Source organism: Nerophis ophidion, linkage group LG11 (genome assembly GCF_033978795.1).
Source record: "Nerophis ophidion isolate RoL-2023_Sa linkage group LG11, RoL_Noph_v1.0, whole genome shotgun sequence".
Classification (NCBI taxonomy): Eukaryota; Metazoa; Chordata; class Actinopteri; order Syngnathiformes; family Syngnathidae; genus Nerophis; species Nerophis ophidion.
In genome coordinates, this window is record NC_084621.1 from 44844305 (window position 1) to 44865690 (window position 21386).

Sequence of the window (21386 nt, forward strand, 5' to 3'; positions counted from 1 at the left end):
ATATATATGTATATATATATATGTATATATATATATATATATATATATATATATATATATATATATATATATATATATATATATATATATATATATAGATATATAGATCTAAAGATACAGATATGCTTAGGTGTTACATTTAGTGCATATAATTAATATATAGTTTCTTATTTGGTAGGTGTATTCGTGTGTCTTAATCAGCCGTGTTGGTTCAGAGCATGTTTTGTAGGGGTGTTGGAAAAAATAGATTCGAATACAAAGCGAATACGTTGTGCGATTCAGAATCGATTCTCATTTTTAAAAAATAGATTTTTGGGGGGGGGATTTTTCAAAGATATATATATATATATATATATATTTTTTTTTTTTTTATTATTTTTTTTTTTATTTTTATTTTTTTTTAATCAATCCAACAAACCACTACACACCAATACCATAACAATGCAATCCAATTTCAAAACCAAACCTGACCCAGCAACACTCAGAACTGCAATAAACAGAGCAATTGAGAAGACACAAACACGACACAGAACAAACCAAAAGTAGTGAAACAAAAATGAATATTATCAACAACAGTATCAATATTAGTTATAATTTCAGCATAGCAGTGATTAAAAATCCCTCATTGACATTATCATTAGACATTTATAAAAATATAAAAAAAAGAACACTAGTGTCACAGTGGTTTACACTTGCATCGCATCTCATAAGCTTCACAACACACTGTGTCCAATATTTTCACAAAGATAAAATAAGTCATATTTTTGGTTCGTTCAATAGTTAAAACAAATTTACATTATTGCAATCAGTTGATAAAACATTGTCCTTTACGATTATAAAAGCATTTTTTTTTTTAAATCTACTACTCTGCTTGCATGTCAGCAGACTGGGGTAGATCCTGCTGAAATCCTATGTATTGAATGAATACAGAATCGTTTTGAATCAGAAAAATATTGTTTTTGAATCGAGAATGGAATCGAATCGGAAAAATCTTTATATTATCGAATCGTGACCCCAAGAATCGATATTGAATCAAATCATGGGACACCCAAAGATTCGCAGCCCTAATGTTTTGGTAGTTGTGAATGTCCTGGTGATGAGGCCGGCAAGTAAAGACCAGTAAACCACAGATTGTATTTAAAAGGGAGTAAATACAAAAGTCGTATTGGTTTCTCCATTGTGGGTGTAGCTCAATGTGAGCGTCGGTCAACGTTGAGACACGCTCTGACCCGTGGTAGCTGGATGATAGAGGTTTTGTCAAAAAAGAAAAAAAGAATCAACTTAAACCAAAAATTTAAATGCACCAAATCTTTGTTCTGTACATCATTGCCCAGTTGACATTATATTGTCATCTTCCTCCATTTTTTCAAGGTGACAGAAAAACATAGTACAACCTGTCATATCATATGATTCTACCATGGTGGCAAAATACCAACACACAAATCACATAAATATATAAAACATCAAACATATTTAATTACAAAATCCGTTTCCATTTGAGTTGGGAAATTGTGTTAGAGGTAAATAAAAACAGAATACAATAATTTGCAAATCCTTTTTAACCCATTTTCAGTTGAATGCACTACAAAGACAAAATATTTGATGTTCAAACTGATAAACATTATTTTTTTTGCAAATGATAATTACCTTAGAATTTCATGGCTGCAACACGTGCCAAAGTAGTTGGAAAAGGGCATGTTCAACACTGTGTTACATCACCTTTTCTCTTAACAACACTCAATAAACGTTTGGGAACTGAAGAAACTAATTGTTGAAGCTTTGAAAGTGGAATTCTTTCCCATTCTTGTTTTATGTAGAGCTTTTTTTTTACGAAGCCGCACTGTTGTAACACGTGCTGAATGTGGCTTGGAATTGTCTTGCTAAAATAAGCAGGGGCGTCAATGAAAAAGACGACGCTTAGATGGCAGCATATGTTGTTCCAAAACCTGTATGTTCCTTTCAGCATTAATGTGCCTTCACAGATGTTCAGGTTACCCGTGCCTTGGGCACTAATACACCCCCATACCATCACAGATGCTGGCTTTTGAACTTTGCGTCGATAACAGTCTGGATGGGTCGCTTCCTCTTTGGTCCGGATGAAACAATGTCGAATATTTCCAAAAACAATTTGGAATGTGCACTCGTCAGACCACTGAACACTTTTCCACTTTGCATCAGTCCATCTTAGATGATCTCTCAGAGAAGCCGGCGGCGTTTCTGGATGTTGTTGATAAATGGCTTTTGCTTTGCATAGTAGAGCTTTAACTTGCACTTACAGATGTAGTGACCAACTGTATTTAATGACAGTGGTTTTCTGAAGTGTTCTTGAGCCCATGTGGTGATATCCTTTAGAGATTGATGTCGGTTTTTGATACAGTGTCGTCTGAGGGATCGAAGGTCACGGTCATTTAATGTTGGTTTCCGGCCATGCCGCTTACGTGGAGTGATTTCTCCAGATTCTCTGAACCTTTTGATGATATTATGGACCGTAGATGTTGAAATCCCCAAATTTCTTGCAATTGGACTTTGAGAAACGTTGTTTTTAAACTGTTTGACTATTTTGCTCATGCAGTTGTGGACAAAGGTGTGTACCTCGCGCCATCTTTTCTTGTGAAAGACTGATTATTTTTTGGGAAGCTGTTTTTATACCCAATCATGGCACCCACCTGTTCCCAATTAGCCTGCACACCTGTGGGATGTTCCAAATACGTGTTTGATGAGCATTCATCAACTTTATAAGTATTTATTGCCACCTTTCCAAACTTCTTTGTCGCGTGTTGCTGGCATCAAATTTTAATGTTAACTATTATTTGCAAAACAAAAAATGTTTATCAGTTTGAACATCAAATATGTTGTCTTCGTAGCATATTCAACTGAATATGGGTTGAAAATTATTTGCAAATCATTGTATTCAGTTTATATTTACATCTAACACCATTTCTCAACTCTTATGGATATGGGGTTTGTATAATTTCATTTAACCAGCAAAACCATTTTGTCAAACATTTCTTTTGAGTCATTGTCATTGTTAATTCAATGCATCACTCTTTTTACATGGTTAAGATACAGCTGTTTGTAATTATACATTTGGCCAACAAGCAGAGTCTTGTGCCGAAGCAGGCATTGAAGCTTCGAGAAATTGTCGAATCAATTAGCTTCATTTGACCATCTCTAATACAGAGCATAACTTATTTCAAAAGTAAAATATTATTTTTTTATTTTCTGTCACAAATACTGCAAAATAGCACATTAAAACAAAAAAAACATTGCTTACGTCTCTTTTGCAAACTGATTCACTTCTTCTACAACCTGCACACATTTTTCTTCAGCGGTCTAATGTGGGGGCAATTGGACATGGCTCTCAGTGGGCGTGGGTCAATGTTGAGGCACGCCTCGATCCGCGGGCGGCAGCAAGAAGCAAGTATGACGTCATGCTTGCTAGAGCTCGCCTCTTTCATCAGGGACATTGATGGACAGAATTTAAGAGTCTCTAGACACAACTACATTTTATAACAACACCAAAAGAAGATTAGATTTTTTTATTAAAACAAAAAGTCTTGAGACACCTGGACAGTTCTCAAAGTACACTGTGCAATGAGAAAAAAATATTGAAAATATGGCAAAACGTTATAAAACTGTATCTTAATATAAATTAATAACCGGTTCGTTTTTTAATTTATGTATACATTTTTTTTGCCTTTTTATCCAATCCAATCAACTTTATTCATATAGCACATTTTAGAAAACAAAAGTTTCACAAAGTGCTGCAAAGAAGTTAAAACAAATTTAGAAGCAGGATAAAACTAAGGAGAATCAATTGTAAAAAAAAAACACTAGTGAAAAAACATTTTTTAAGAAAATCATATCATCATAGCAGATTACGCAAATTATTTGATGATTTCATCGTGACCACGCCCTTACCCACACCCTTGACCACGACCCCACCGCCACAGGTATCTTGGCAGTTAAGCAGAAACCCTGCAATGAGTATAAAAACCAATTTGAAAGTTAACATCTGAACTTTTTGGCTGTGTTTTCATCCATCTTGAATCTAACATGTGATGTGGTATACTCCACATCCTTCATTACTAATTCGAAGTATAATGTCCTTGTAAGTGGAAACAAGGATCTTATAAAGAAAAATGTGCTAATATGGTCTACATGATAAAAAGACACGTTTTAATTACTGCGATAAATAACCGCAAGAGTTTGTTTTTTTCTCCGCCGCCCCCGGTGTTGTGAAGTAAGTGATATTTATGTCGCGCTTTTCTCTCAAAGCGCTCTACAAAGTGAAACAGTTATCTTCATCTTTATGCTACATTTAAACCAGTGTAGGTGGCACTTGGAGTAGGTGGGTAAAGTGTCTTTCCCAAGGATACAACGACAGTGACTAGGATTGCCGAAGAACCTGGAACCCCCAAGTTGCTAACACGGCCACTTTATCGACGGAGCCGCGCCGCCCCATAACCGTGTTCTATCGAATTTTGCTGCTTCCTTGAAAAAAGCTGCCATTAGGCACGGACACTGGGACGTCACATGTAGGTGTGAAAAAACGAACTATTTGAGAAATCAAGCCAATTTAGTACATGGAAACATAGTCACTGTTATGAACAGGAGCAAACATGCAGCAGGCAGTCTATAAAACTGTAGGGAACATTGCAAAAAACGTTATAATGTCTTGCTGTTTTGTTGACTGGGACGCTGATTGGTCATTTATTTAATTGCTAACTTTGTTAGTGTTCCCAATAACATAAACGCTATTTAAAATGGTTTATCATCTCATTAAATTGATCACAGGCTGTGAAGTGACAGAAGCTGTGTTGTCAGTGAAGCACAAAGCTTGTGTATTGGATGTGTGAGGTATCGCTCCTATTTATTTTTGTTGGCCAAACAGTTGTACTGAACCCCATGGTGTTGGAAAAGAAAAAATGTGTTCACTAGACTTCAACTGCATTGACAAAACTGCTTTGTTTTAAATTGATATTAAAAATGTTAACGCCATGTTTCTTTTACATTGTGTGGGATTTTTTACATGTCATAAAGTTATTACTTTAAAAACAGTTCACATGACATAGCTCTATGGGAATGTTTTGCAGTGTATAGTTACTTTGTATATGACATATTTCTGCTCAAACTCTTTGTGAATCTGTCCAGTAACCTAAACAGTATGTGGACACAAATGTTTAACTTATTGTTACGCCCTTAGACGTTTGCAAAACACGCTGCTCTTTGTGTCACTTTTGACTTGCACTAGCGGGACTAACAGCTAACAATTCTGCTAAAAATCAGAGTCTGGAGAAATCTTTCCACCGAGTGCCAACATTTCTGTCCGGTTTTCTGGCTCAACCTGCTCCCTATTGAAAAAGCTGACATGTTAATACTAATAATGAACAAAAACAAATATTGTCTTGAATAACATAGGTTCGGTCCGCACCCCCAACAGGGTTTTACCTAACATAATGAACAATCATGATTTGTAATCGTAATTTCAATATTGATAATCGTGATCATCATTTTGGCCAATCACTTTAAATGTTTCACCGTCACTCTCTGGCAAGTTTTTAATGTATTTTCTTGTCTTTGTCAAGGAGGATGAGATGGGCTGAGCTGCTGTCTTTACTATGCTGAAAACCTGAGGAAAGAAATTGCTGCTGAGGAAGTCTGCCACCCCACTCACTCATGACTTTCAACTGCGTAGGTTTACATTTTTTACAATTGTCGTCTTTTAATTATGATGTGCCGTACAACAATTAAAGCTGAAATTATGTGTTGTTAAACACTGTTCAAACTTGAGTCAATTTCTGATATATTTAATGAATTATAAGCTAAAATTAGACAAGTTCCGTTAGGAATAAAATGACTTGTTTAACCGAAGGTGTGTCAATGTTGTTTTTCAGGAACCGTTGGTTGGTGTGCCACAAACTCTGTGATGGAAAATCGTGGTGAGTACCAAGTTAGAAGATGTGGTTTGTTAAGTGCCATTTTAATGTTGCGGAAAGAGCTATAGAGCCACTCATCTTGCTGTATATTCACTGTGTTTATGAGCGCTGTCTCGCTTGTGGACACTTTATGAGCCACTCAAGACTAACCCACGCATCCTTTGGGCCTCAGCATCTGATTGGGGGTCAGTTTTTCCTCCTGCTCTATGATAGGCTGTTGTCAAGCGTGTGCACGCAGCATTGCTGTAGAGCTGTGGGGTTTCATTTTACAGAGATGTCTTGATATGGTTATTGTTTGATTGAAATTCATTAAGCTTAAGGAATATTTTCTAGGCCATTGACCTTTGCAAGACAGGACAAGTTATTTAAATGCAGTCTTTCCTTATGTATTGACCAAAGCCTTTTATTTTTTATAAATTCATGTTTGTAGTAATAGTTATTTGTTGTATTTGTTTTAGTTTTTCTATGATAGTAATAATTATTCAACTAAAAAAACATATCACAGTCTATCCAGGAATTCACGATGTTGCGGTTGCGCAAATTTAACTAATTCTTGTGAATTATGCGGGCCCTAGAAACTTTGTCTAATGCCGGCAACTTTCCTGCATATTTTGGCCAATCAGCTGCATTTTCACCAATCAAATTAATCTCTGTTATCCAATCAAAACGTATGTTTGTTTCGTGGATAGACAAGGGAAGAACGGCAATGTGTCATGGTACGTTCCATTTACCTTGGAAGTTGGAAGTCCGAGCTGGGAATGACATACCAGGCGATCAATGAAAGTCAAAAATCAAGATGGCCACATCCACCAAAGCTATTCTTGCACGTCCAACATTCTATACTGCTAAAAATGTTTGACCAAAAATTAGTCAGAAAAGTTTTTAATGGCTATTAATGAAGATTTTATTATTGTTTACACCAGGAGTGTCAAGCTCATTTTCATTGAGGGCCACATAACAGTTATGGCTGCCGTCAAAATGCCACTTGTAACAGTAAAGGTATGAATATAAATGTACAGTATAATTGCCTCATTACATTATTACACAATTGCCTATGAATGTAATTTTTGGATTTTTGTAGATACAATTTAATGGATAACCTAACTTGGTTTGAAATCATAAGTCAAGGTGACAAGCAGATATTTAAGGATTCAATTTTATTGTTACAAACAAATTGTAATACTGTATATAATAATCATGGGTGCTCATAAAAATAGATTCACATTCACATTGTGATTATTATTTATTTGCATTCTAAATTAATTCAAGATAAAAAAAATTATCCCCCCAAATTTTTTTTTTAAGAATACATTTTTCAAAATACCTTTTTAGGCCCTCTATTTGCTTACTCGCTTTGGTATACATCATACGTCAGCAACCAAAAGAAGGTATTGTAACCCTTTTTTGGAAAGGTTTTATTGTTAATTATAATAAACAATACAATAAAAGGATCGGGTTGAATCAAGAATCGTGTTGAACCCAGGATCAATTCTGTGTGGAGCATAAAGATTCCCGCGTGTAAGTGTGTAACGATTAATTTTGACAAACATTTGAGTCGATATTTCTAGTTTCCGATACGATTCATGGCCGATCTAATTTTTTTTAGAACGATTCGTTTCGAAACAATTCACAGAGTTGAAATTATTAATTCAGTAACTATTTAGCAAAAACAAATCGAGCAGTGTGACTGTAAAATAAATCCTCGCTTCCTATTCCCATAGCCTCCTTTATCCATCTGTTCTTTTTATTTGTTTACAATTAAGTGACATTTACTGGGCTACCAGGTGCCTGTTGTGTGTCACACTTCATGTTGTATTGTGGAAGTCGGTGCATCGCCTAATTTGCTCCGCTGTCATTTCCAGTGTGGTGGTCGTGTCTTTTGTAGCTTAAAGTTGTGGTACGGCTATAAATTATTGTGTTGTGTGAACTTGTAGTTTGTTTTTATTATGGCTTTTGCCATCGTGCTGTAGCTGAAAGCTGTTGTGTTTTAATTATTGATATTGTCTTTTGACGTTTGCATTAATTGTGACCTTTCTCAGCCACCGTAGCTATCCACCATTTTGTTTTGTCACAAACATGCAAAATAGATTTTATGTATAATGTCCTTATTTTTAAAAGTGTTAAAATTCATATAAAGTCTGTCGTTATTAAATCCAATGTTTTCCATTTTTTAGTATTGATAAAATTGATAGATTCCCTTTTAAAACGATCTTCGATTGATACCTATTTTTCGGAATGCAAACTTGCCGGGCGCAGACCAATATACTTGAAATTTAGTAACATAAATTGATTTATCGATAAATCCTAAGACCTTTACCCAGGTTTGATGATAATATACAGCCAAGAAAATAAGTATTTGAACACCTTGCTATTTTACAAGTTCTCCCACTTACAAATCATGAACGGGTCTGAAATTTTCACGGTAGGTGCATGTCCACTGTATGAGTGATAACCTAAAAATAAAAATCCAGAAATAACAATCTATGATTTTTTTTAACAATTTATTTGTGTGGTACAGCTGAAAATAAGTATTTGAACACCTGTCTATCAGCTAGAATTCTAACCCTCAAAGACCTGTTAGTCCGCCTTTAAAAGTCCTCTTCCACTTCACTGTATTATCCTGAATTAGATGCTCCTGTGTGAGGTCGTTAGCTGCATAAAGACACCTGTCCACCCCATAAAATCAGTAAGACCCAAACATTCAGCATGGCTAAGAGCAAAGAGCTGTCCAAAGACACCAGAGACAAAATTGTACTACTCCATAAGGATGGAAAGGGCTCTGGAGAAATTGCCAAGCAGCTTGGTGGAAAAAGGTCCACTGTTGAGCAATCATTAGAAAATAGAAGAAGCTAAACATGACGGTCAATCTCAATCGGAGTGGAGCCCCATGCAAGATATCACCTTTTGGGGTCACAATGATGCTGAGAAAGGTGAGGAATCAGCCCAGGACTACACGGCAGGACTTGTTCAATGACCTGAAAAGAGCTGGGACCACTGTTTCCATAGTCACTATTGGTAATACACTGAAACGTCATGGTTTGAAATCATACATGGCACGGAAGGTTCCCCTGCTTAAACCAGCACATGTTAAGGCCTGTCTTAAATTTGCCAATGACCATTTGGATGATCCAGAGGAGTCATGGGAGAAAGTTTTGTGGACAGATGAGACCAAAATGTACCTTTTTGGTCATAATTCCACTATGCATGTTTGGAGGAAGAAGACTGATGCGTACCATCCCAAGACCACCATCCTCACTGTGAAGCATGGGGTGGTAGCATCATGCTTTGGGGGTGTTTTTCTGCTCATGGGACAGGACGACTGTACTGTATTAAGGAGAGGATGACTGCAGCCATGTATTGTGAGATTTTGGCCAAAAACTTCCTTCCCTCAGTCAGATCATTGAAGATGAGTCGTGGCTGGATCTTCCAACATGACAATGACCCAAAGCACACAGCCAGGAAAATCAAGAAGTGGCTTCGTAAGAACCATATCAAGGTTCCGGAGGGGCCTACCCAGTCTCCAGACCTAAATCCAATTGAAAATCTTTGGAGGGAGCTGAAAGTCTGTGTCACTCAGCGACAGCCCAGAAACCCGACTGATCTAGAGAAGATCTGTGTGGAGGAGTGGGCCAAAATCCCTCCTGCAGTCTGTGCAAACCTGGTGAAGAACTACAGGAAACGTTTGACCTCTGTAATTGCAAACAAAGGCTACTCTACCAAATATTAATGTTGGTGTTCAAATACTTATTTTCAGCTTTACCACACAAATAAATTGTTAAAAAAATCATAGAATGTGATTTCTGGATTTTTCTTTTTAGGTTATCTCTCATACAGTGGACATGCAACTACCTTGAAAATTTCAGACCCCTCCGTGATTTCTAAGTGGGAGAACTTGCAAAATAGCAGGGTGTTCAAATACTTATTTTCTTCACTGTATTTGGTACATGAGCAGACTATATTAAACGTTTAAAACATATGCAATTTCATGCATTACCTGTACATATTTTTTTTTGTGTCAAAATTAAACAGTAATTACATTTAGTAAGAAAGATAAAGTATGCACATTATTTTAAGGTGGCGGGCCAGATCTCGCCTTTGGGCCTTGTGTTTGACACTTGTGTTTTACAGTCATGCGACCATCTTTAAAAGGCCAACATGGGGGCAATGAGGATTCTCTGACGTGCTGAGGAGAAATACGACCTATAGGGGGTGCTCCATTTGAAACTTCTGACTAAAAACTCAGAAAGTAACATAAAACATTACAATATATCAACTTTTTATTGTTCAAATGGCACAATCCGACATACTTTTGGTTCCTGTCTCTAGCGCTAATAAGCCTTCTGGGTATTTTAGTATATAAACATTTAGCAACATACCAACATACTGACTACTTAGTTTACATGTGTTTACATGTGTATTCAACCTTTATCCAGGGTAAGGAAATGATGAACATTCTTATTTGGAATGCTTACCTAACAAAGTTGTAGCATTTACATGTCCGAGATGACGTGTGATGATCATCCTTCATCTGTTCTCTTTTACTGACAAAAAGTACTGCTATAAATCACTTTAAACAGTTCACTGATGCTCTTATTGTGTGGATATGAATATTGTTATTATTAATAAAACAGTACAGTAATTTGACAATTAGTTCGGAGTATGTGCTTTTACTGTCATCTAGTTTCAACTTTTAAGTCTGTGCAGTATAAAATGAGTGAAAAATCAATACAGTATTTGTTTTCCAATTGTTATTGCAATACTGTGCTTTTTGAGGAATTCAGGCATTTTAGGCAGCAACACATATATAAAAAGCCCTCAGAATCCCGGAGAGACTGACATTACAACATAATTTATAATAAAAAATATATATTATTCCATATTGTCTCGTGACCTCCGTAACACATGATATATCTACTTTTATGCTATTAGCACCATTTTTTTTTATTGTGGTAGGTCATTGGAAACACATGCATATGTATCTGTACTCGACTACAATGCCAAATTGCTTCAGCTTCCCAAGTCTGGCTAGTAGGCAATCCAGGTCAGGCTAACAGGTTCTAAGGCTCATGCGGATTGGCTCAGCTCTTTCTGGAATCTGGCCCGGTGTGGAGCCTGTATGTGGGGCACTGGAAGAGAAAAGGAATATTGTTAAAAACATAAACTACTTTGCCATCTTTAGAACTAGTCGAGATGCAGGCAAATACTAAGAAAACTTAATCCAGGCATAATTACACAGTTTGGTACTCTGTAGTCCTCTGGGGACACACTTAAACAAGTTTCTCTGAAGAAATCAAAGCACTGGTTCTTGGGGGTTCACTGCACACACTCCCCTCTCGTGAGGTGGTCTCTTTTTGGGCCGTTTCCTTAGTAAACATTTCAAGTAAAGCAAGCTAACGCTGTTCAAAACTGTCATGAGATACTTGGAGAACTGCAGTAAATGTTTGGAGTTAATGAGAGGGTGAGCAGCGTGTTAAACACACTCTGTTGCTTTTGAACAAGCATGCCAGAAAAACAGCATACATGACCAACATTTGTCATCTTAATGAACAATGTTTATTATAAGAACTGATCCTACTGTATATGAATTCCAATCTCTTAAGTCTTCACTTTCTTTTCAAGTTACCTTTTTATGTAGGTAAATGTTTACTCATGTATGAACATTTGAAATATCTTTCTTTGGTTTTCCTTGCCAAGTTTGCAAGACTAAACAGTGACACAAACTGTTACACCACCACACTGATCTTTTGTTGTTTGTGATGCATAAATTGCCCTACATACCATTGTATACACACACACACACACACACACAATTTAAAGCATAACTTAGGTTTCCCAGGAATGGTTGGCATCTTTCACTGAGGGTTGACCTGTGCTATGAGCCAAGAAGGGAGGGTCAGTCATAGAGAGGGAGTCCAGCTCCTGCAGGGAGGGGAGGACTTAAGGAGATTGAAAGAGGGGAGGGGTGAGGGGAGTACTGAAAGGAATTGAGGAAGGGTAGACAACAGGATTGCTGAAAACAAGATAGAACTTGACACAGCAGAGACTGGAGGGCTTTGTTGAGCGGTGAGAAAGGCAGATGCAGCCTTGCATCTATCCAGACTGGGCACGTTTGAGGGTGCAGAACAGGTAGAAGCCCCGCAGGGGGCTAGATCATGGGCCAGAGTTTCAGAGTAGAGATCCCAGCTCAGGATTCACAACAAAACAACAATGGCGGTGAGTGTCGGCACTCACTCTTGTACGCTTGAGTGTCTTTTGTAAAAGTAAATATGTCCAATACAATGTAATAGACTACTTTTTAGAATATTTTGATCGGTCATTGAGCAGAGACAGAGAGTTCGCGGTTAAGTACTATTTTTTTTCAAGACACACTGCACAGTCTCTCTCTCCTCTCTTTCCCCCTTGTTCTAAGTTTCCCATTTACCTTACCACCACAAGGAATGTTAAATCACTGGGATCACGTGGAGGAATGTCAGCTGTGTTTTCACGTACACATGCATACTTGTTGCGCACTAATTTTCATTGGTTATATAAGATATTTACTCAAGGAAATTGGATATTAAAACATTTTAATGAGGTATACACTTGCATATAGACATCATAAACAACAATAATAATATATTTGTGTGGTATTAGATTTTAGACAAATTAAGTTATATTTGAATGTTGTGTAACACTGCATGTTGAGTACATAATCTTCCCCTGCCAATGGTTTAGTTATTAAATGCCTGTAATTGTTCATGGTGTGTTGCTCCTGGTGGGTGGTAGTTAGCCTCTTATATAATTGATCAGAAAGGATTGGCTAAGAGTTGTTGTTTTTTTTTCAAACAATAATCTGATCACATGATCACATGCTCACCTGACAGAGGCTGTCAAGACTCATGGAATTAAAAGGTCAGAGAGAAATCATTGCCAATGTGGCACATGTTTACAGGACCCAAAGGTGGGGCCTCCCATAGTCGCACACCCCCATGTTTCCTGACTCCAATGCCTTATCTTTCAGCTTCAGATTACACAGCACAACTACCAGAATTCCTGTCTTGTTTTGCAACGACATGTTTTACACAAGCAGTCTGTTGTTAATGTGTGATCAGGTAGTGCTAATGGTTCACCGCTGTCACTGTTTTGGACTTAGTAAAACAGTGTGAGCAAGAACTGTACAGTTCACTACTGCACTGTTATGAAATGTGAGGGGAAGGAGGTTGTCTTTGTTTTAAGTCACAGAATCAGGGTGGAGTGCTGTTTCCTCTCTGTGTTTCCAGGCTGGCCCCTTCACTCCTGTACTTTTTTGTCCAATGTTCCCCTTTACGCCCATTTCCAGTCCCACGGTCACTCATAGATAGACTTACTTTTCTCACCAAAAACCTTCATTATGAGTCCGAGTTTTTTTTATCTGTGATTAATAACTTGGGGTTGATCGTCTGGGCTCTTGAATCGAAAATCTCATACGGAGGTATTTGTTATGTGTGAATTTTAGTGAGAGGATTTCATCAAGTTAAAGTGCCTGTCTTCAAAGGAGTTATCAGTCATCTTTCTCGCTACTTCCCTGGCTGAGCAGTTGGTACCTCTGCAGAGCTAGCTCTATGTGTGCTGGCCTGGCACAGCCTGCTTTTATCCTGCTTGACTGGCTTCAGCTGAGCCGCTGTGACACAGGCTCTTTTGACACTGCAGTCAACCGTGTGACAAACATTTGAAACGCAGGGCGACTGCAATGCTTCATCGGGATGTTATGGCTGCTGGTCCAAGTCCTCCCGAGTTGTACTATGCCAATATAAGCTGGATTTCCTCAGTGTCAACGTGTTCCTTGAACCTCATCCAGCTCTGATTTGAATTTAAACAGTTTCCTGTTTCCAGCCTTTGTGACATTTTTTGTCTACGCTGATTCAAGTGTTGGAGTATTACTAATTATGTTGCATTTGAGATTGCTGGAAGTATTCTGCTGCTTTCCCATGGCTTGTTGTTTTAAAAGCCGCCACCATGGAAGCTGGACACTGAACAGCCACCTTCCAGGTAAAATTGTTTTATTACCATGTTTGGTCTTTTAAGATATAGGGACCCAAATGGATGGATGGATGTGCTTGGGATGTGTTACAGACAACTTGAGCTCTCTGTGAATATCAACTTTACGGCTAAAATCTTAACCTCTTGGAAGAGTTAGTATTTGTAATTGTGCCTTTGTGTTTGCTCAATCTTTGATGTAGTAATCCGCTTCAGAAATGTAGGCTTACATTGTTTTTTGAATCAGGCTGCAAGATATTAGTGCCACCAAGACATCCTGTATGATAGGACCAGAAATGTTTGGACAGTGACAAAGGTTTTTTTTCACAAGGATTTTGAATACAATCAAGATTGTTGTGTAGGCTTTCAAATATTTTACAAGATATATGTATTCTTCCATTTAAAAATCAATAAAACATTTTTTAAGATTACCTCACAAGTATTTGGACAATTAGCACAATTGTCAATTATATGTATTCATTGTCTATACTACTTGGTGTATTTGGGGTCATGAGGGAGCTGTAGCATGTCAGAGCTGAGTTTGGGCAACAGGCTCAATTACAGGGTACACACATACAGTTTCATACAAACAGCTACGGTAGGCCTACAACGCTTGATCGATTAATTTGATTAGAGAAAACCTTCAATTAATTTTATATTGCTTTGATTAATTGTTAAATGAGTGGTAGAAAATGGATGGATGGATGGATGGATGAGTGCAACTGATAAAAATCCGCCCGACAACAGTATTGACGACACCGACAGGTTTTCACTGGGACTGCATTTTCTTGTAGTTGTGCTTTTCTTTGTTTCTTGCATTTGAGTAAGAGAGCATAGCATAGTCTTGGGCAATACATCTTATTCTGATTCTGTAAATGGCTAACATTCACGTAGCACAAATTGTATATGGTATACATTTACCAACAAACAAGAAAAGGATGTAATAATTTCTACACTTAATGGCACTGCAAAGAGAAGACACGATGAAGGTTGACTTGTTCTCTATATTTCAAAGATCTGGTCACTACATTCAATGGCTTTCGTGTAACATGATAACAATATTTTCAACAATAAATTTTCTTTCATCAACTTCCTGCCTTCATTCCTGCCGGATCATGGGAAATGAAGTACTTTTGGCCCAAACAATAACACCTCTACATTTGCCATCTACAGTCTTATAAATGAGCACACAAATCAATATTAACAGCTCAACATTATTTATTTGAATTCACAATTAAAATTCTCTGTGAAACAATATACAGTATTGGATCCAACAAAGGAGAATAGGGGTGGATTTGTCTTTTTTCCCTGATTTGTGTGCTCTTAACACAACACATAACTTAGTCTTATTATATTTATTATACTACTACTACTGTACTTTTAGGGCTGCAACTAACAACTATTTTGATAGTCAACTAGTCATCGACATTTAATGGCTCTAATTTTTCCATCGACTTTTAAATGCAATTTGTTATTTTAGGCATGTGCTTGCGAACAACAAACATGACAGTCGTAATATTGTGATGAGGGTTTTGTTACCCCCCAAGGCTGCACTTTTGCCACTCTAAGCTAAGATTTATATTACTAATTGCTTTTTCACCTACAGTACACATGAAAGATATAGTCATTGTCCAAATACTGTATATTAAATCTTGCGTTTAATTCACAAAAGTTAAGTCATTTTTTCTGAATGCGGCCTTTAGTGGAAAAAGTTTGGACACCGTTCTAGGCATGTTTGGCTTGAAGACAAAGTAAAGGCAGCAAGACCCACAAACAAGCAGCAGGTGAAAAAGTCTGCAGAAGATTTTAAGCCAAGTAAATTACAATGTATGTGCTTTTTTGCATGCATTTCTGCTTTTGATAATGGAGATATACTCTGCTCTGCTGGGATACTCTGGCTTGATATTACATGTTTTTGTGAAACCTCTCAACTTATAGCTGAACCTGTTCATTTCATTTACACCTCGACTTTTTTTTACAAACCCCGTTTCCATATAAGTTGGGAAATTGTGTTAGATGTAAATACAAATGAAATACAATGATTTGCAAATCCCTTTCAACCCATATTCAATTCAATGCACTACAAAGACAAGATATTTGATGTTCAAACCCATAAACTTTTTTTTTTTTTTTGCAAATAATAATTAACTTAGAAATTTCATGGCTGTAACACGTGCCAAACTAGTTGGGAAAGGGCATGTTCAACACTGTGTTACATCACCTTTTCTCTTAACAACACTCAATAAAAGTTTGGGAACTGAGGAAACTAATTTTTGAAGCTTTGAAAGTGGAATTTTTTCCCATTCTTGTTTTATGTAGAGCTTCAGTCATTCAACAGTCCGGGGTCTCCGCTGTCGTATTTTACGCTTTGTAATTCGCCACACATTTTCGATGGGAGACAGGTCTGGACTGCAGGCGGGCCAGGAAAGTACACGCACTCTTTTTTTTTACGAAGCCACAATGTTGTAACACGTGCTGAATGTGGCTTGGCATTGTCTTGCTGAAATAAGCAGGGGCGTCCATGAAAAAGACGGCGCTTAGATGGCAGCATATGTTGTTCCGAATCCTGTATGTACCTTTCAGCATTAATGGTGCCTTCACAGATGTCTAAGTTACCCATGGCTTGGGCACTAATGCACAACCATACCATTACAGATGCTGGCTTTTGAACATTGCGTCGATAACAGTCTGGATGGTTCGCTTCCCCTTTGGTCCGGATGACACGATGTCGAATACTTCCAAAAACAATTTGAAATGTGGACTCGTCAGACCACACAACACTTTTCCACTTTGCATCAGTCCATCTTAGATGATCTCGGGCCCAGAGAAGCCGGCGGCGTTTCTGGATGTTGTTGATAAATGGCTTTCCCTTTGCATAGTAGAGCTTTAACTTGCACTCACAGATGTAGTGACAAACTCTATTTAGTGACAGTGGTTTTCTGAAGTGTTCCTGAGCTCATGTGGTGATATCCTTTAGAGATTGATGTCGGTTTTTGATACAGTGTCGTCTGATGGATCGAAGGTCACAGTCATTCAATGTTGATTTTCGGCCATGCCGCTTATGTGGAGTGATTTCTTCAGATTCTCTGAACCTTTTGATGATATTATGGACCGTAGATGTTGAAATCCATACATTTCTTGCAATTGCGCTTAAACTGTTTGACTATTTGCTCACGCAGTTGTTGATAAAGGGGTGTACCTCGCCCCATCCTTTCTTGTAAAAGACTGAGCATTTTTTGGGAAGCTGTTTTTATACCCAAACATGGCACCCACCTGTTCCCAATTAGCCTGCACACCTGTGGGATGTTCCGAATAAGTGTTTGATGAGCATTCCTCAACTTTATCGGTATTTATTGCCACCTTTCCCAACTTTTTTGTCATGTGTTGCTGGCATCAAATTCTAAAGTTAATGATTATTTGCGGAAAAAAAAAATGTTAATCAGTTTGAACATCAAATATGTTGTCTTTGAAGCATATTCAAGTGAATATGGGTTAAAAATGTTTTGCAAATCATTGTATTCCATTTATATTTACATCTAACTCAATTTCCCAACTCATATGGAAATGGCGTTTGTAGTAATTCATTGTGGTATTTTAGAAAAGTGGAAAAAACCCAAAACACTGTCATTGTCCTTATCATTTTGGACAAAACTGTATGCATTGGACTGGATGTTTTGTATAACAGCATGTTGTCTTAGCAAAGGTAAACATTATCCTGGTTGGTGCCGCAGTTGCGCCCATTGACAGCACCGACATTTAAACTCTCAGCATTCTGGTAGAGTGGCCGTGCCAGCAACTTCAGGATTTCAGGTTTGATGCCCACTTCCGCCATCCTGGTTACTGCTGTTATGTCCTTGAGCAAGACACTTTACCCACCTGCTCCCAGTGCCGCCCACACTGGTTTAAATGTAAATTAGATACTGGGTTTCACTATGTAAAAGCGCTTTGAGTCACTGGAGAATAGTGCTATATAAATATAATTCACTTCACTTCTGTCATTTGGCTTGCACTCATTAGGCCTATCAATCACCTGTGCAGTTTTTAATCATGACTGTACACACTTGCAACTGTTTTTTTCATAAGGGTTTGTTGCATATATTATGATTGACAGTCATTTGTGGTCCATGAGCTCATCCATGTGCAGGCCTTGTTTCTGTTTTGAGGGAGTATGAACTGGAAGTTTGATAAGGTACAAGTCTCTGCCAAGCCAAGGAATGTTGGTGAACTCTGGCAGAACGCCAGCATCAGACCTTTCTTGTTAACTGTGGATATGCTGAGTGTCTACGTACAATGTAATCCCTAAGCATCTTCCTGCCAAAGCACACACAGTGCTTGAGAACTCTGAGCTAAAGATAATAACAGTATTCAACGAGAATACTGTAGCCCACTTAGTTTGAAGCGACAGATTTGCTTGGTTTTTAATATACAGCAATAGGAACATAATGTACTGTCAGAATATTGATGCTTTTGGTAAAGCTGTGTTAATCATACCCCTGCGGATTATTTTAGATATCCAAGCTTTGTGAAATGAACATGTATTTATCATCTTGCAATGTGTGCAGCCTCTCACCCTTATATATTCATGCTTAACAGTGCACAATTTTGTCTTCCTCATAAAAATCAAGCTTTTGTGCAGTGATAACAATGACATGGTGTTAAACAGTAAATGTTGTTTCTCGCCATGGTTCCACTTAGGGCTGGGTGATATATCGATATATACGATATATCGCGGGTTTGTCTATGTGCCATATAGAAAATTACTATATCGTAATATTCGAGTATAAGTTTTCACGCAGGACTTTTAGCTGCGGGCGTGCACTTCAGGCTCTCCTCGCTCTTTTCTGTGTCTCCTCACAGACAAGCAGGCGCACATTCTTACATACGTCACAAACTGTCACGTCATACGTCACATACACGCCTTCGCAGGGCAGAGAAGTAGCGGCGTGGCTAACGTTAGCTGCTAACGTAGCCGTACGATACAAAGATGGTGCAGATCTGGCAACAAATTAAGGAAGACTTAATTCCCAATAAAAACAGCCGGGTTTCCATCGTCTGGCGGTGGTTTGGCTTCAAGTGGGAATATGTCGAGCAGACAACCGTAATTTGTCAAGTGTGGGGGGAAAAAAGCGTTGCTATAAAAAGTAGCATTACTGCTAGTATGTAGCATCATTTGTAAGTCACTCGCTAGAGAATGAAGAGAATTTCATAACCTTACTAACATACCACATAGTCAAGGACAAATACTATTTGATTTCCTATTATGCAGCTCATTTTTATTTGACACATAAAATGTCTCTGACAATCTTGCAATTTATGTTTTGGAAATGACTTGAATGTTTGTGCCATTGCTTATTAACTTTAATAAATACACTTTCTGTCAATTGACTTAGTTGTGATTTCCCTATATATTAATGCAGTATGAAGAAGAATGTTTTAATGTATACACATAGAATCATCATACTGCTTTGATTATATGCATCAAGTGTTCATTCAAGGCCAAGGCAAAATATCGTAATATATATCGTAATATTTTATTTGACCATTACTTTTCCTACAATTACTTTGGCTGTTGGAGGAACCTTTCTATGTCTAATATATTAAAATCAGTCATCACCAACCACTGATGTGATAATGTAAACATTTTTCTTAATATTTGTGGAATCAACCATTAGAGTCCCAAAGCTTGACTTGTCGATCACAATTGACGGGTTGGCAACCCCTGGTCTTAATAAAGTATCAGCTTTACTTGCTAAGAAAATGTTTTGCTGGATATGCTGAAGTTCTGCACGATATTTCGACATCCTATGTGATGTCGTCATACATGACATTAAGCCCTTTTCCACTTTAACTTCTTGGAACAATTTTTTTCATTGTTTTGTCCAGGCAAATCATATTATTGATGTAGACATCCATATTTGCTGTACAGATTTACTTTACAAAATAAGTGTGGGATACTTTTATTTTTGCCTTATTTGTATTTGGCTTTATTAAATGGATATACTGTAGTAAATGTTGGGCATAGCCGGACCAGAGCAGGATTGGGATAGAAAGAAGAAAAAAATGAAGACACAGACGGAAATTGTGGGGACAAGTGGGGGATAAGACAGAGAGACAACAACAACAAAAACAACAACAGAACAAAATCAGCAAATACGATATGTACAAATATGGTACGATAACAAAGAAGCAGTTAGTGAAGTAATTATTAATAACATAGAAATGACTATGAACATTATTGCACTACAAATGGAGTAATACAAATACCAAAATAAATAGCACTATTGATAATGAACAATAATGATAATAATAATTCAATCAATCAATCAATCAATGTTTACTTATATAGCCCTAAATCACTAGTGTCTCAAAGGGCTGCACAAACCACCACGACATCCTCGGTAGGCCCACATAAGGGCAAGGAAAACTCACACCCAGTGGGACATTGGTGACAATAATGACCCAGTGGGACGTCGGTGACAATGATGACTATGAGAACCTTAGAGAGGAGGAAAGCAATGGATGTCGAGCAGGTCTAACATGATACTGTGAAAGTTCAATCCACAATGGATACAACACAGTCGCGAGAGTCCAGTCCAAACACAGCAGTGAGAGTCCCGTTCACAGCGGAGCCAGCAGGAAACCATCCCAAGGGTAGCGGACCAGCAGCGCAGAGATGTCCCCAGCCGATACACAGAGGGACATAGAAGAAAAAGAAAAGAAACGGCAGATCAACTGGTCTAAAAAGGGAGTCTATTTAAAGGCTAGAGTATACAAATGAGTTTTAAGGTGAGACTTAAATGCTTCTACTGAGGTGGCATCGCGAACTGTTACCGGGAGGGCATTCCAGAGTACTGGAGCCCGAACGGAAAATGCTCTATAGCCCGCAGACTTTTTTTGGGCTTTGGGAATCACTAATAAGCCGGAGTCCTTTGAACGCAGATTTCTTGCCGGGACATATGGTACAATACAATCGGCAAGATAAGATGGAGCTAGACCGTGTAGTATTTTATACGTAAGTAGTAAAACCTTAAAGTCACATCTTAAGTGCACAAGAAGCCGATGGGGTATTCATATGGATATTAAAGTCCCCCATTATGATTATATTATCGGCGTGTGTCACTAGATCAGCAACTTACAAATAACAAATTACCACTAACAAGACAATTGTTTAAAATGCAACAATACATTCATGTAATGGAAACTTGAATTGAACTTGGGACGACGTGGCGCAGTGGGAGAGTGGCCGTGCGCAACCCGAGGGTCCCTGGTTCAAATCCCACCTAGTACCAACTTCGTCACGTCCGTTGTGTCCTGAGCAAGACACTTCACCCTTGCTCCTGATGGGTGCTGGTTGGCGCCTTGCATGGCAGCTCCCTCCATCAGTGTGTGAATGTGTGTGTGAATGGATAAATGTGGAAGTAGCTTTGAGTACCTTGAAGGTAGAAAAGCGCT

At 37.9% G+C, this 21386-nt stretch overlaps 1 protein-coding gene across 8 annotated transcripts in view; it reads left to right on the forward strand.

The window, feature by feature from the left end:
• Positions 1-21386, forward strand: part of phactr4b (phosphatase and actin regulator 4b) — an 87459-nt gene that overhangs the window by 18952 nt on the left and 47121 nt on the right. For 4 of the 8 annotated variants that reach the window (XM_061916091.1, XM_061916090.1, XM_061916092.1 and 1 more), the window contains exons 2-3: positions 5589-5694; positions 5898-5942. In XM_061916091.1, coding sequence (XP_061772075.1) covers positions 5930-5942 — 13 coding nt within the window. In that variant the 5' untranslated portion in view covers positions 5589-5694; positions 5898-5929. Of the gene's footprint in view, positions 1-5588; positions 5695-5897; positions 5943-11922; positions 12153-21386 lie in introns of those variants that run through there. The other 4 variants (XM_061916087.1, XM_061916088.1, XM_061916093.1 and 1 more) reach the window with 2 other exon arrangements.